The 13,858-nt window shown below is 38.6% G+C and overlaps 1 protein-coding gene across 1 annotated transcript in view; it reads left to right on the forward strand.

The window, feature by feature from the left end:
• Positions 1-6,271, forward strand: part of LOC123505618 (C-type lectin domain family 4 member M-like) — a 51,848-nt gene extending 45,577 nt beyond the window's left edge. Inside the window, exons 5-7 of the mRNA XM_045257154.1 lie at positions 3,506-3,637; positions 4,844-5,029; positions 5,834-6,271. Coding sequence (XP_045113089.1) covers positions 3,506-3,637; positions 4,844-5,029; positions 5,834-6,054 — 539 coding nt within the window. The 3' untranslated portion in view covers positions 6,055-6,271. The remainder of the gene's footprint in view (positions 1-3,505; positions 3,638-4,843; positions 5,030-5,833) is intronic.
• The last annotated feature ends 7,587 nt before the right edge of the window (positions 6,272-13,858 follow it).

Below are 13,858 nucleotides of genomic sequence, written 5' to 3' on the forward strand. Positions count from 1 at the left end.
CACTTGACACAAGAGTTAATTCTCTCACAAAACAACAGTGGCCGAAAACTACGCTTTTCTTTTTCTATAATATGCAGTTACTTATGTATATAATTAGGAAATATAGAAAATCAATCTCCTTCACATAAACAATACCTGCCTTAGCTTGCACTACTCTCTTTTCATACGGGTTGTTTTTTTTTTTTTTTTTTTCTTTTACAACAGTATACGAAGCATATAAATCACAGTAGTTCAATAAGCTCTTAGTCAACATGTAGGCTAGAGGATGTTTTGGCATCCGTCTGTAGCCTCAATATATATATATATATATATATATATATATATATATATATATATATATATATATATATATATATATATATATATATATATATATATATATATATATATATATATATATATATATATATATATATATATATATATATATATATATATATATATATATATATATATATATATATATATATATATATATATATATATATATATATATATATATATATATATATATATATATATATATATATATATATATATATATATATATATATATATATATATATATATATATATATATATATATATATATATATATATATATATATATATATATATATATATATATATATATATATATATATATATATATATATATATATATATATATATATATATATATATATATATATATATATATATATATATATATATATATATATATATATATATATATATATATATCTCTCTCTCTCTCTCTCTCTCTCTCTCTCTATATATATATCTCTCTCTCTCTCTCTCTCTCTCTCTCTCTCTCTCTCTCTCTCTCTCTCTCTCTCTCTCTCTCTCTCTCTCTCTCTCTCTCTCTCTCTCTCTCTTTAAATAATACCAACTCAAGTTTTATCATGAAGAAAAATGTGTGTGTGTGTGTGTGTGTGTGTGTGTGTGTGTGTGTGTGTGTGTGTGTGTGTGTGTGTGTGTGTGTGTGTGTGTGTGTGTTACAATTTTGTTTCCTAACATTTTAAGTTGCTCTTGTATTGCTCTATTTTGTTGTAGTTATTTATTTATTTATCTGTTTATTCATTCATTCATTTTTTACATTATTCCTACCAAAGCGACGTCATATAAACACGCTGTGGTTCGTTAAATCAGTCACCTAATGCAGCCAGTCAGCATTGACTCATTGACTGCTTCATTCCACTCGTATCTAAAGTTATTAACGTCTCTCCTGTCACCTCACCGTTTTGACGTTTTTCCACGTTGTGAAAGGAAAGTTTATGTGATCCCCACGCTGTGGCCTATTTCTTACTTTCTTTTTATTTATTTTGTTTATTTTGTGGCTACGTTCAGGCACACTTCTTTTAAACGATTACGAATCCTTCAACAAATTAACTGGACGTATATTTTCTGTGTATCTGAGTTCTTTGAACACTAGGAAAGTGTCAGGTGTGATTAAACCTTCTATCAACCGGACGTATTTTCGTAACGAATTCATCGTGACGCGGCAAGATTGGGGCAATTTCCAGCATTCTTATTAAAGAACAGGACTACGTAAGACTGGAATCTGGATGACATTGCTTCGCATAGTATGACGCCAGAAACTATGTTTAAAATATACGTAGACTATGCATGATAGACTCATAGGGACACGATAACGAAAGAAGAGAATAGGATACGAGTTGAAAGACCTTATTAATACATGATGGCACTGGGAAAGAAAAAAACAGTTTATAATAACAACAAACTAACAAACTCTTCTCCGTTCAACAACTAAATGTACTTCTTTCGCAGTATCTTAGTAAACATAAGAGAGCTCAAAACCTGCATGATGTTATTCAGTATTCACTCCTTGTACTGAGGAGATACAGGCAAGGACCAGATGTTCAAAGGCGGTCATCACTTACCATTGAGATGACGAAGGCAGGAGTGACGGAAATCCCGGGGCTGGGGAAATCTGACATCTCCGGCTGATGGAGGATGGGAGGGAGGGACCTCAGCATGATGAGATGGCCACTATACGAAAGCGTGGAACACCAATTTATATCCATATCAAGTTACATTTATCTCTCTATCTATCCATATCTACCGATCTATCTATCTATATCTATATCTATATACCATTTATCTATCTACCTATCTATCTATCTATCTATCTATCTATCTCTATCTATCTATCTATCTATCTATCTATCTATCTATCTATCTATCTATCTATCTATCTATCTATCTATCTATCTATCTATCTATCTATCTATCTATCTATCTATCTATCTATCTATCTATCTATCTATCTATCTATCTATCTATCTATATATATATATATATATATATATATATATATATATATATATATATATATATATATATATATATATATATATATATATATATGTGTGTGTGTGTGTGTGTGTGTGTGTGTGTGTGTGTGTGTGTGTGTGTGAGAGAGAGAGAGAGAGAGAGAGAGAGAGAGAGAGAGAGAGAGAGAGAGAGAGAGAGAGAGATGGATAGATGCATATAGGTTTTATAAGAATTCTAAGTGAATTCCATCCACTATAATATAAATTGTTTTACAAAGTTTCGCATGATTTAAGCTCTCCATGATAGGTTCTCTTAACCTAACAACCTAACCTAACATAAAGAGCATAACATCACATAACATTTTCAGTGGACGAATTACGACAAGGAAAATGTTGTGCCTGCAGTATTGATAGGAAAGGTTTATTGTGATGGAACTCGTGTTGTAGGCTACACTATGATTAATTCCCGTAGAGTTCTTATTAAGACGGACGGCAAGTTAGCGAGTAGATAATTTCTTGCTGCAAGTCCAGACCTCTTGTTTTTCTCTCTCTCCCTTTTCAACAACATCTCCATATACAACGTTTGATATGTTTTTTTGGCCAAGCTCGGATGAATTGTTGGGATGACATACACCTAATGATGACAGCCCAAGTGACACACAGTCAGTTGCAGCGTGTGGTGTTTGTAACCCACACCATTTATTTTCAACAATTCAAGTGAAAATATTGAAGACAAAAAATGATTCACTGTTTATGCATGACCTTATTCTTATTACTAATACAGCGTAAATTTTAATCTTAAATGTATATAAAAATCATGCAGAAAACACAACTATTCACTATTGCAAATGTACACATACTCTAAATACAAGTTTGTTTGTTTTTTTCTGACAGATGACTGTAAAAGACTGAATAATCAGGTCGTTAGTGCAGTCAACATGGAATCTTAAGAGACTATTAAACATTTGCATGTGAGATCAGTTATACATACTTCTGCTATACACAAAAAATTTCCACTTGTAGTACTTCCCGGACCTACTGTATTGCTGATTACTGCAGTTTTCTTCATGTTCTTGTGTGATCTAAACATTCCATCATTTCAAAATCGAAAGATAAAACCAAGGAAATAACATGCACGTACGTACCTATTGATTATAAGTACGTACAATATTCTTTACATACGCTTCTCAAACCTTCTTCTCATACAGATACCATACTTAAGATTGTGGCGAAAAGGGAACACGAGGTCAACGCCTCTCTGTCTGACCTGCGCCGCCGCTTGCACAACCTCACACATGACCTGCACGACCTTCAGCAGCAGACTCGCCACCAGCCTCTGCGTAAGACTGCGTGTGTGAATGTGCGGATGTGTGGATGTGGAGCAGGGTAGTGTGTTGGGCGGAGTTGCGGGTAAAGGCACGACTCAAAAGGTAGGTATGGTGCAGCAGGCGCCGTTCATGAGGAAGAGGAGGAGGTGGTGATGGTGATGCTGGTAACGGTGGTGGAAATATTGGTTTTAAAAGAGACTATTTCTTTTTAGTTCGATAAGAGAGAGAGAGAGAGAGAGAGAGAGAGAGAGAGAGAGAGAGAGAGAGAGAGAGACGGGGGGGGCGACGGGGGGAAAGAGAAAGTTTCACGCCTGGGAGTGAAGCAACAGGCAGCATCAATAAAAAAAAAGATAAAAACGCTCACACTGCTGAGAGAGGAACGCCGTTGTGACGGAAGAAAGGAAATGACGTAGTAGGACGGAGGTCGTCATTACAACTTACACCACCTGGGAAAGCATTGTTGCTGCCCGAGAAGAGGAGAGCGTGGCGGCCGACCATCAACCCCGTCACTGCTGCTATTTTCATCCACAATGAATCCTAATTTAAACCTAACCTAACGTAATCAAACCTACCCATGTCAAACCTAACCAAACCAAATCTTACCTAACTAAACCAAACAAGTCAAACCTAACCCAACCAAACCTAACAAGCCAAACGTAACCAAACCAAACGTACCTAACCTAATCAAACCAAACCTAACCTAATCTAATCGCTGAACACCCTCCTCAAACTTCGTAAAATAATGTGCTGCAAAAATATGACAAAGTTGTCTTACGGTTGTGGGATAGAGTAAACTAGGGTAGTTTATATAATATGATCAAACTTAACCTATCTTATCTCAAGCTAACATAACCTTACCCAACCTTGCCCATTTTAGATTATATGGAACTGTTAATCTGCGTGTAATCTCTGACAAAAATTAAGGTATAATTTAAAAAGATGCCTCGGTGAAAATTCGAGTAGTTCAAACTCGTGTGGCTGTATCTGTATTTGTTTTCAACGAAATCATGTAGACGTCATAACCTTTGATTGCTTTGGCTTTTCCTCCAATATGATGAAATGGTTTGATGCAACTTTAGAGTTTAATACACTACAGAAAACATCAACAACAACAAAGAGTTATTTATATCTTGAAGTGCCTGTAATTTGATCACCATTCAGTCAATTCATGTATGTTGTGTGAGTGATGCGTGTCATAGTGTCGGCTTCTCTCAACAGTATTGTGCCCGAAGCCTTACGTCAAAGTGGGCGGGCAGTGCTTCCACCTGCTGACGGGCAGGCGGAACTGGGCCCAATCCAGGATGGCATGCAGGGAGCAGGGCGTGGCGGTGGGCGGTCACGGGGATCTGGCCACACCCGCAAACTTCACAACTTTCAGATTGTACATCGAAGCACTGCAAACAGGTTCGTACCGGTGTGGCGAGTGACTTGTTCAAGGCCACATGGCTGTGGATGAAAGAACACTCGTGAGATGTGTACGTACCGACACAAGACATACGTAACTAGCAGTGAACATGTAGGCTACTGTACTTCATTTACAGTAAAGCTCTACGTGAACAATGTACATTTGAACATTTTGGTGCCAGGTAGATATTAAACCCTTCAGCACCATACGCATTTCCATATTCATTCTGGTTACTATTTCATAATCATATACAGCTTCTGAAAGTCATATGGGATATTCAAATAATGAACACTGTGACCATTAATCATCTGATGTCCATAGACCACTCTTAATGCCAATAAAATGGTCTAATCGTACTCAAATATGAAAGTAAAAATGTGTCCCAGTATTGAAGAGGTTAAGAATGTGTGAGTCAATCTGTCCATCATTATCAGTCTCCTTCTCTGTCAGATGCACCATAAGAGCATTTCAGACTACACCAGCAAAACTTCCTATCTTTTCCGTAATCTACACTTATCTTCTTACCTGCTTTTTTTTCTCTTTTTTCTTTATAGTCGTCTCTTCGTTATACTCATTGTCCATATGTCCTCATTCCATGACTATTAATAAGATTCATAAGATTCGCTATCTATATTTTACTACAGTAATAAAAATGTATACAACACGAACTACATTTATTTTTCTGTTGCTGCATTTGTAGATTATATTTCATTACTAATACGATGTGTCTTCCTTCTTAACTTTCCTGGAGTTAAGAACTATCAGCAAGTAAATTATCTACTACACCTGTACACGTCTTTCAGACTCGTCGTTCTTGTGGGTAGGAGCCGTGCGTGAGGCGGGCAAGTGGCGATGGGTGTCTAGTGCAGCACAAGGGGAGGATCTGATGAGTGTTCCTTGGGACTACGGAGAGCCTGACAACACTCCGGACCAGCATCAACTCTGCGTCCATTCCCTCGGCAGCATCAAGTTCCACGACTGCACGCGCACAGCCATGCTGTCCGCTGTGTGCCAAGTGACGTGAACCATTCTACTGTAAACGAAACACACACACATACACACACACACACACACACACACACACACACACACACACACACACACACACACACACACACACACAAAACAAGTAAATGATCAGTGGCATCTCTCAACAATGCTATGGGTGAAAAGTGAAATGATTGCTGTGTACAAATAAAGCTGTAACCAGAATATTAATAAAGAAAAGTATATACATGTAACGGACTTGTGCCAATAAGCTAACTGGACTCTAAAAAACAAGGAAATAAAAAAAAGAAACAATTTCAAAAGAGATGAAGATGTAAAGAAATAGACTTTTTTTCAGATAGACCAGGAAACCAATAGAATGGCTTACCAAAGGATGCAGTGTATACAAAAAGTAACCAGAAATTGAAAGAAAACATGATTATTTGGTATAAAAGATTTCACTTGACCCCGCAAAAAATTAAAGTCAATGAGCACACACACACACACACACACACACACACACATGCGCGCGTGTGAAAGGCCATTTTACGCCCTCACACCACACCATTTCCTTCACACCTTCTCCATACCAGTTCACCACAACCACGTTCCTGGCTTTTTCGGTTATTTTTCTTTCATTTCTTTTTTTTTTCTTTCCCCTTTTTCCTTCCCTTCCACTGTCTCACTTTCACGTCCGTGTTCTCACAATTGAAGAAAAAAAACTGTCATTGTTCTTGGAAGGAAGTAAGTGAGTAAACTTCTGAATTATCGTTTCCTTTTCCTTCTCTCTCTCTCTCTCTCTCTCTCTCTCTCTCTCTCTCTCTCTCTCTCTCTCTCTCTCTCTCTCTCTCTCTCTCTCTCTCTATATATATATATATATATATATATATATATATATATATATATATATATATATATATATATATATATATATATATATATATATATATATATATATATATATATATATATATATATATATATATATATATATATATATATATATATATATATATATATATATATATATATATATATATATATATATATATACCACTTACACCCACTGCATGGGGTCCCCCACCGTCCTACGCACTGCACCTTCTTGATCTCGTTATGTGTGAGAAAATCCTGATTGCTCAAAGACAATGTGATACAGCTACCACACTAACATATAGCTGGACACAAAAGATTCCTTTCTACCATGCTTACTTTCTTGATGCTGATAAGAAGCTGCTCAAAAAGTTCCTCTCTTCCTTGGTGACAAACTCAGCATTCAGCGCCACCTGCCATCACTAGTCTCGCCTTTTCTTTGTGACGTGGTCTTCATAGTCTTAGCCGTGGTACAGTGGAACCATGCGTGCTTTGGGGTCCGAGAGGTCTCCAAGCGCACGGTTCGAATCCTCTCCACGGTTCGAGTGTAGGTTGGGCTTCCTCACTCGGGGCAACGGTTTCCTAGCGGGTGGGCTTTGAGATAGGAGGTACCCCCAAAAAGTATCCCCTTTAGCCCATAAACTCCCGTGAAAAGCCCACATGGTATAAAAAAAAAAAATAATATCTTGCTGCTTTCTTCATCATCATCATCATCTTTTTCTTACCCTCATCATTATTTTCAATATTTCTCTTTTTGGCGTGCCTCCTGTGGTTGCCCGTATCCGCCTCCTTCCTCTTCGTTAATGCATTCTCTTCATATATACTCTATATGAAAAGTTGTATTTCTGCACGCTTTATGTCCTACCTCTTCTTTTTTGTTATCCTTAATTTCTATAGCACTTCTCAACTTCCTCTTGCTGCTCTCGTAATCTCCTTCACTCTCATCATTTTTTTGTTCTTGGTGTTGTCTTAAGCCTCTTCACTAATTTCGATATTTTCCCGTACGCACCATCCTCTTAATTTTGTTCTTACCCTACTTTATCTTGCCGTCTAAAACTCTCACTGTTACAGCTAGATGTGACAAAAAGTAGTCAAGAATATCAGCTTTCAAAAGACTGGATCTGAAAATATTCAGAATGATTTTTGCGTCTTACGCTTAGGTTTTCTGCCTTTTTTTTATTGATTCATTTGTTTATCTTTTTTTTTTTTTTTTTTTTTTTGGAGCGGGGGGATGTTGGAGTGAGTGAGGTTAGATGAGAGGAAGAATTTGTGGGTAAATAATCTTGCTAGCCCCAGGTGCAATAAATCACGGAGATTCTACAGTATCATTTATAAATCCAAGCAGATAACGAAAATGACAAAACAGAATTAAGACGTTTATTGATTCGACCTGTTATAAGACACGTGTTAGTAATGATTTGTGCTTTTATAAGGACTGTTTTCAAAGGTCACTGAGATGATTGCTCCGGCTCTCATGGATGTTTTTTTTTTTTCACTGATAATGCAGTCACAATTACTACAAGCATGAAAATTCCTTTGAAAACATTCTCATTTCTAATGTAGCTTCCTGAAACTGGTCGAGTTAAGAAGGCAAAGTGACGCGTCACAGCTTTACGGCAGGAATTCACCTGCACAATGCGGTGCTGTCTCCGCCAGAGAGCGTTCTTCATTGTGTAAAGATCTATGGACCACTTCCATCTAACTGTCTTTTCTTTTTAGCAACATGTTCCCTAAGTATGTACACTCAAATTTCCCTTTATACTTCATCTCTTCTGTCGAGGGAAAGCTGGGGAGCTGAGCGCAGGTCAACGTCTCTCTACATTATTGCAGATGAACCATACAGAAAAACTTATCATATCAAAACATGTTCCTATTCAGCTACAGGTGGAAGTGCTTGGCCATAATGTCCTTAATCTCTTAGCAGACCCTGATGCGCATAAACTGCAGTATTCTTTCGAATACTCCTCTCAATGAACAAATGCAATGCTGTATAATCTACAGTAAGTATACACAAGGTCACAATCAAAGATGTTGCCGTTACAGATCTGATTTTTACTCTCTCTCTCTCTCTCTCTCTCTCTCTCTCTCTCTCTCTCTCTCTCTCTCTCTAATCAATGCATTTATTGCATTCGTCCCTTACTTTCTGATAAAAGTTTCAGGAAAACTAGGTGTTTTATCACCACTTACGACAGCGGCGCACTCACTCCAACAATTCTTGATAAGCAGGACAATTGATATATAATTTAGATAGGTGAGGAAAGCTTCTTGCAAGAACCGATTCTAAATACGTACGTAGAAATTTATGAGTATAGGGTATAAATTCTAAGCATGTTTATACCCTCTCCCACAAGCAATAGTAGCCATAGATTATAGCTGCAATTTCTCTCTCTCTCTCTCTCTCTGTGTGTGTGTGTGTGTGTGTGTGTGTGTGTATTTACCTAGTTGTTTTTACCTATTGTACAGGGTTCGAACGGGGCTCATAGTGTCCTGTCTCCATATCTGTGTGTGTGTGTGTGTGTGTGTGTTTCACTGTTTGATCTGCTGCAGTCTCTGACGAGACAGCCAGACGTTACCCTACGGAACGAGCTCAGAGCTCATTATTTCCGATCTTCGGATAGGCCTGAGACCAGGCACACACCACACACCGGGACAACAAGGTCACAACTCCTCGATTTACATCCCGTACCTACTCACTGCTAGGTGAACAGGGGCTACACGTGAAAGGAGACACACCCAAATATCTCTACCCGGCCGGGGAATCGAACCCCGGTCCTCTGGCTTGTGAAGCCAGCGCTCTAACCACTGAGCTACCGGTGTGTGTGTGTGTGTGTGTGTGTTGTTATTATTGTTGTTTTTTGTTTAAATCCACTTGTAAACTATTCCTTTTAATTACTGTTATCATCATTATTTATCTATCTATTTTTTCCTTACTACTAAATCTTATATTTTAAAAAGTAGTGAATGTATGAAGGAATCCTTTATGAAAGGTTATACAGGGATCACATCCTCCCCTGCCTTGTGCCAGCTTCCTCCGTCTCATACCGTGGTGCATAATGGTCATATCTTTCCAAGCTTTATTCATGGCTGCATACTGTTAACATCCACTCCTATCTTATGTTAGGGTGTAGGCTATAGGGCCATATCCTTTCCTACCTTATGTCGAGGAGCATAGGGACTAGAATTTCCCCATTACTTATGTGTGTGTGTGTGTGTGTGTGTGTGTGTGTGTGTGTGTGTGTGTGTGTGTGTGTGTGTGTAATGGTGGCACGAGAATATATATATATATATATATATATATATATATATATATATATATATATATATATATATATATATATATATATATTTAAGTCACTTTATTCGCTTCCTTTTCCGGTTGTAATCAGTGACGAAATAACTTAAATCATTATGATTCGGTGGCAATATCATCATTCTAATGAGGGATTCTTCGTTTACTAGTCTTTCTTCCTGTTATCCCAAAGTAAAAAGTTTAAGTAAGAATCTGACGCCCATCCTTCTTCCCCCCTTACACACATACATACACACACATACAGAATGTTGTTGGAAGATTACAACACACACACACACACACACACACACACACACACACACACACACACACACACACACACACACACACACACACACACACAAGCCCCAAGCAATGCTAAGAAATGTTACGGCACTTGTTGCTACTCTCTAGGTGCAAATAAAAAAAAAAGTAATAGTAACAATAATTATGTTAGATAAATACAGTGAAAGAAAGGGAAAAATATATACAGATAAAAGACAAAAGTAAGCAGCGCTCGGGGACTTGTGGCTCTCTCTTCAAGGATGAGTCTGGAAAAAAAAAAAAAAGCAAATAAAGGAGGAGGATTTTCTTTTCTTTTTTCCATGACGCAAGATGAACAGAGGATGAATGTCAGTGAGTAGAAGGCCTTGGAGGAAGGTGACTTTTTCGAGGAGGATGGACGGAGAAAGAATGTCAGTGAGGAGGAAGCCTTGGAAGACGAAGCTACGAAAGGGTACGATGACGTGTGAGAAAAGAGTAGGATAGATTAGCAAGTGCATGAAAACACCAACACCCATAGACATGCCATAAGTAGGAAGCACGAGTAAAGCAGCAAGCAAGAAGTATGTATGTACGTAGAAAACTGAACATGGAGGCCTCGAAGCGAGCTATAAGGTGGCAGGGAATTGTTTCCAAGGACGAGTAAGAACAAATGATGCACACAGTGTGAGAAACAAAGGCATTCTTGATATTACAACGAGAATAATAATGAGCCAAAATTCAATACCTTTTACTTCTCTCACGTTTATACAGATGTGGGATTAATGTTTGTACACGATAAGTTTGATCAATACCCTTGCGTTATTCTTGTCAGGTTAAGTGAGGTTAGGTTACGCAAGATGAAGTGGAGGCGAACGAAGGTGGCAGTGGTCTTGAGAACAGAAGCGATGGGGAAGTACCTACCTAGCTGATGCTGTGATGGTAATGATGGTGGTAGATCTAATGGATGGTAGACCTAATGCAAGAGATGATGGGAAGACCGGGAAAAAGCCTGTTGAAAGTGGAAACGTGTCTAAAAATAATGTTTGTCTCATGGTGGTGATGGAGGTAAGGGGGTAGTGGTAAAGGTGACGATGGGGTGGTGTTGGTGGAAGCCTATGATGAGGTGATGAACTCTACGTTATAAAAGCAAACGGAAGCATTATTAACCCGCATGGAAGTGATGGTGCACAGTGGTGATGGTAATAATAATAATAATAGTGTAGAATGTGATGGTGGTGGCGGTGGTGGAGGTGGAGATACGTATTATCTCTTCCATAAGGCACTGGTGGTATTTGTGCAGGCAGGAAGGTGGAGGTGTTTCTTGTGGGGGAAGAGATAGGTGTGGAGGTAGCAGTGGAAGCTTGTGTGGAAGTGAGGAAGGGAGAGGAGGAGGAGGGGAGGTGACGCAGGTAGATGGAGGGGTCGATGGCAACAGGCTAAGAAGCAGAGAAGCAGCCTCATCCTACCTCAAGGTCAGGCTCCGTAGCCCGTGGTGTTCATGGGGATTGGGGGATAATATTTATACTGAGAGGACGAGGCGGGAGGGACAAGGGGAGGAATGCATGGGGTAGGAAGGATAGGAGAGGGAGAAAGCAGCAAGAACTTCATCTCGCATCATATATATACACACACACACACATATATATATATATATATATATATATATATATATATATATATATATATATATATATATATATATATATATGTGTGTGTGTGTGTGTGTGTGTGTGTGTGTGTGTTTCACTGTTTGATCTGCTGCAGTCTCTGACGAGACAGCCAGACGTTACCCTACGGAACAAGCTCAGAGCTCATTATTTCCGATCTTCGGATAGGCCTGAGACCAGGCACACACCACACACCGGGACAACAAGGTCACAACTCCTCGATTTACATCCCGTACCTACTCACTGCTAGGTGAACAGGGGCTACACGTGAAAGGAGACACACCCAAATATCTCCACCCGGCCGGGGAATCGAAGCCCGGTCCTCTGGCTTGTGAAGCCAGCGCTCTAACCACTGAGCTACCGGGCGTGTGTGTGTGTGTGTGTGTGTGTGTTATTCCTAATGGGATTTAAGAGAGAGAAAAAAAGAAAAAACGAAACGTGCTGTTTGCAGTTGGAGGCCGAGGAGGGATGAAAGGAGGCGCGTTGCAGTGAAGGGAAGAGAAAGGAGCTGGGACTTGATGCCAATCACCTTTCTCCTTTGAGGTGGATGTTAGCAATGTCAACTATGTATTATTGTTACATTGAGGCTCAGGAGGTAGAAATGAGTGGAAAGGAAGTAGCGAGGGCTTCACCTCACGACTCTTCTTTTTCTCGTTTTGAAAACTGTTACGAATAACAAAGGTTTGATTTAAGAAATTCATCCACCCTAGTGCCAGCCATAGAGATTAGCAAAATAAATAAATAGATGAATAAATAAATAAATAAATAAATAAAATAAATATAAAACCAATAAATAAGTAACATGTATATCTCACTCTGGTTGATGAATGGAACCAGTAATCAGGGTGTTAATGTTAATAAGTCAATAGTGAGGCTCAAAATAAAATTTGACAAATTTATGGATGGGAATGATATGTGGAATCAAGTAGCTATGTTCATACCAGGACTGCCTCGTGTAGGCCTGATAGCCTTTTCCAGCTTTCATCATTTTTCTATGTTCATATGTTCTTATATTCTATGTAACCTTAAGACTGAAAATATAAAGATAAAAGTATTGTGGGCCTATTTCATAAGCAGAAAATGGCTACTTAGTCCTAAATAATCGTTATAAAAATGTTCAATATATGATAAAACAAAATACCGCAACTCAAATCTGCGAGCAGCGTCTAAGTATAATATTCAGCAATAATTTACTCTGTACAGTTTCTTCTTTTTCTTATGATCATTACACACACACACACACACACACACACACACACACACACGGCCCGGTAGCTCAGTGGTTAGAGCGCTGGCTTCACAAGCCAGAGGACCGGGGTTCGATTCCCCGGCCGGGTGGAGATATTTGGGTGTGTCTCCTTTCACGTGTAGCCCCTGTTCACCTAGCAGTGAGTAGGTACGGTATGTAAATCGAGGAGTTGTGACCTTGTTGTCCCGGTGTGTGGTGTGTGCCTGGTCTCAGGCCTATCCGAAGGTCGGAAATAATGAGCTCTGAGCTCGTTCCGTAGGGTAACGTCTGGCTGTCTCGTCAGAGACTGCAGCAGATCAAACAAACAGTGAATTACACACACACTGATGTAATAAATGGATTTCTTATATCTTGATTTTAATTTTCTTTCTAAAACATCTTTTCCTAGTGTGCGTTGTTTTACACAGTGATCACGCCATGTGCCACATTACTTCCAGGGAGTCTTTGAAAATATTATTGCAGCTTGCGTCGCTTCATGCACCCAGTGGTCAATTATCGC

Source organism: Portunus trituberculatus, chromosome 18 (genome assembly GCF_017591435.1).
Source record: "Portunus trituberculatus isolate SZX2019 chromosome 18, ASM1759143v1, whole genome shotgun sequence".
Taxonomy (NCBI): Eukaryota; Metazoa; Arthropoda; class Malacostraca; order Decapoda; family Portunidae; genus Portunus; species Portunus trituberculatus.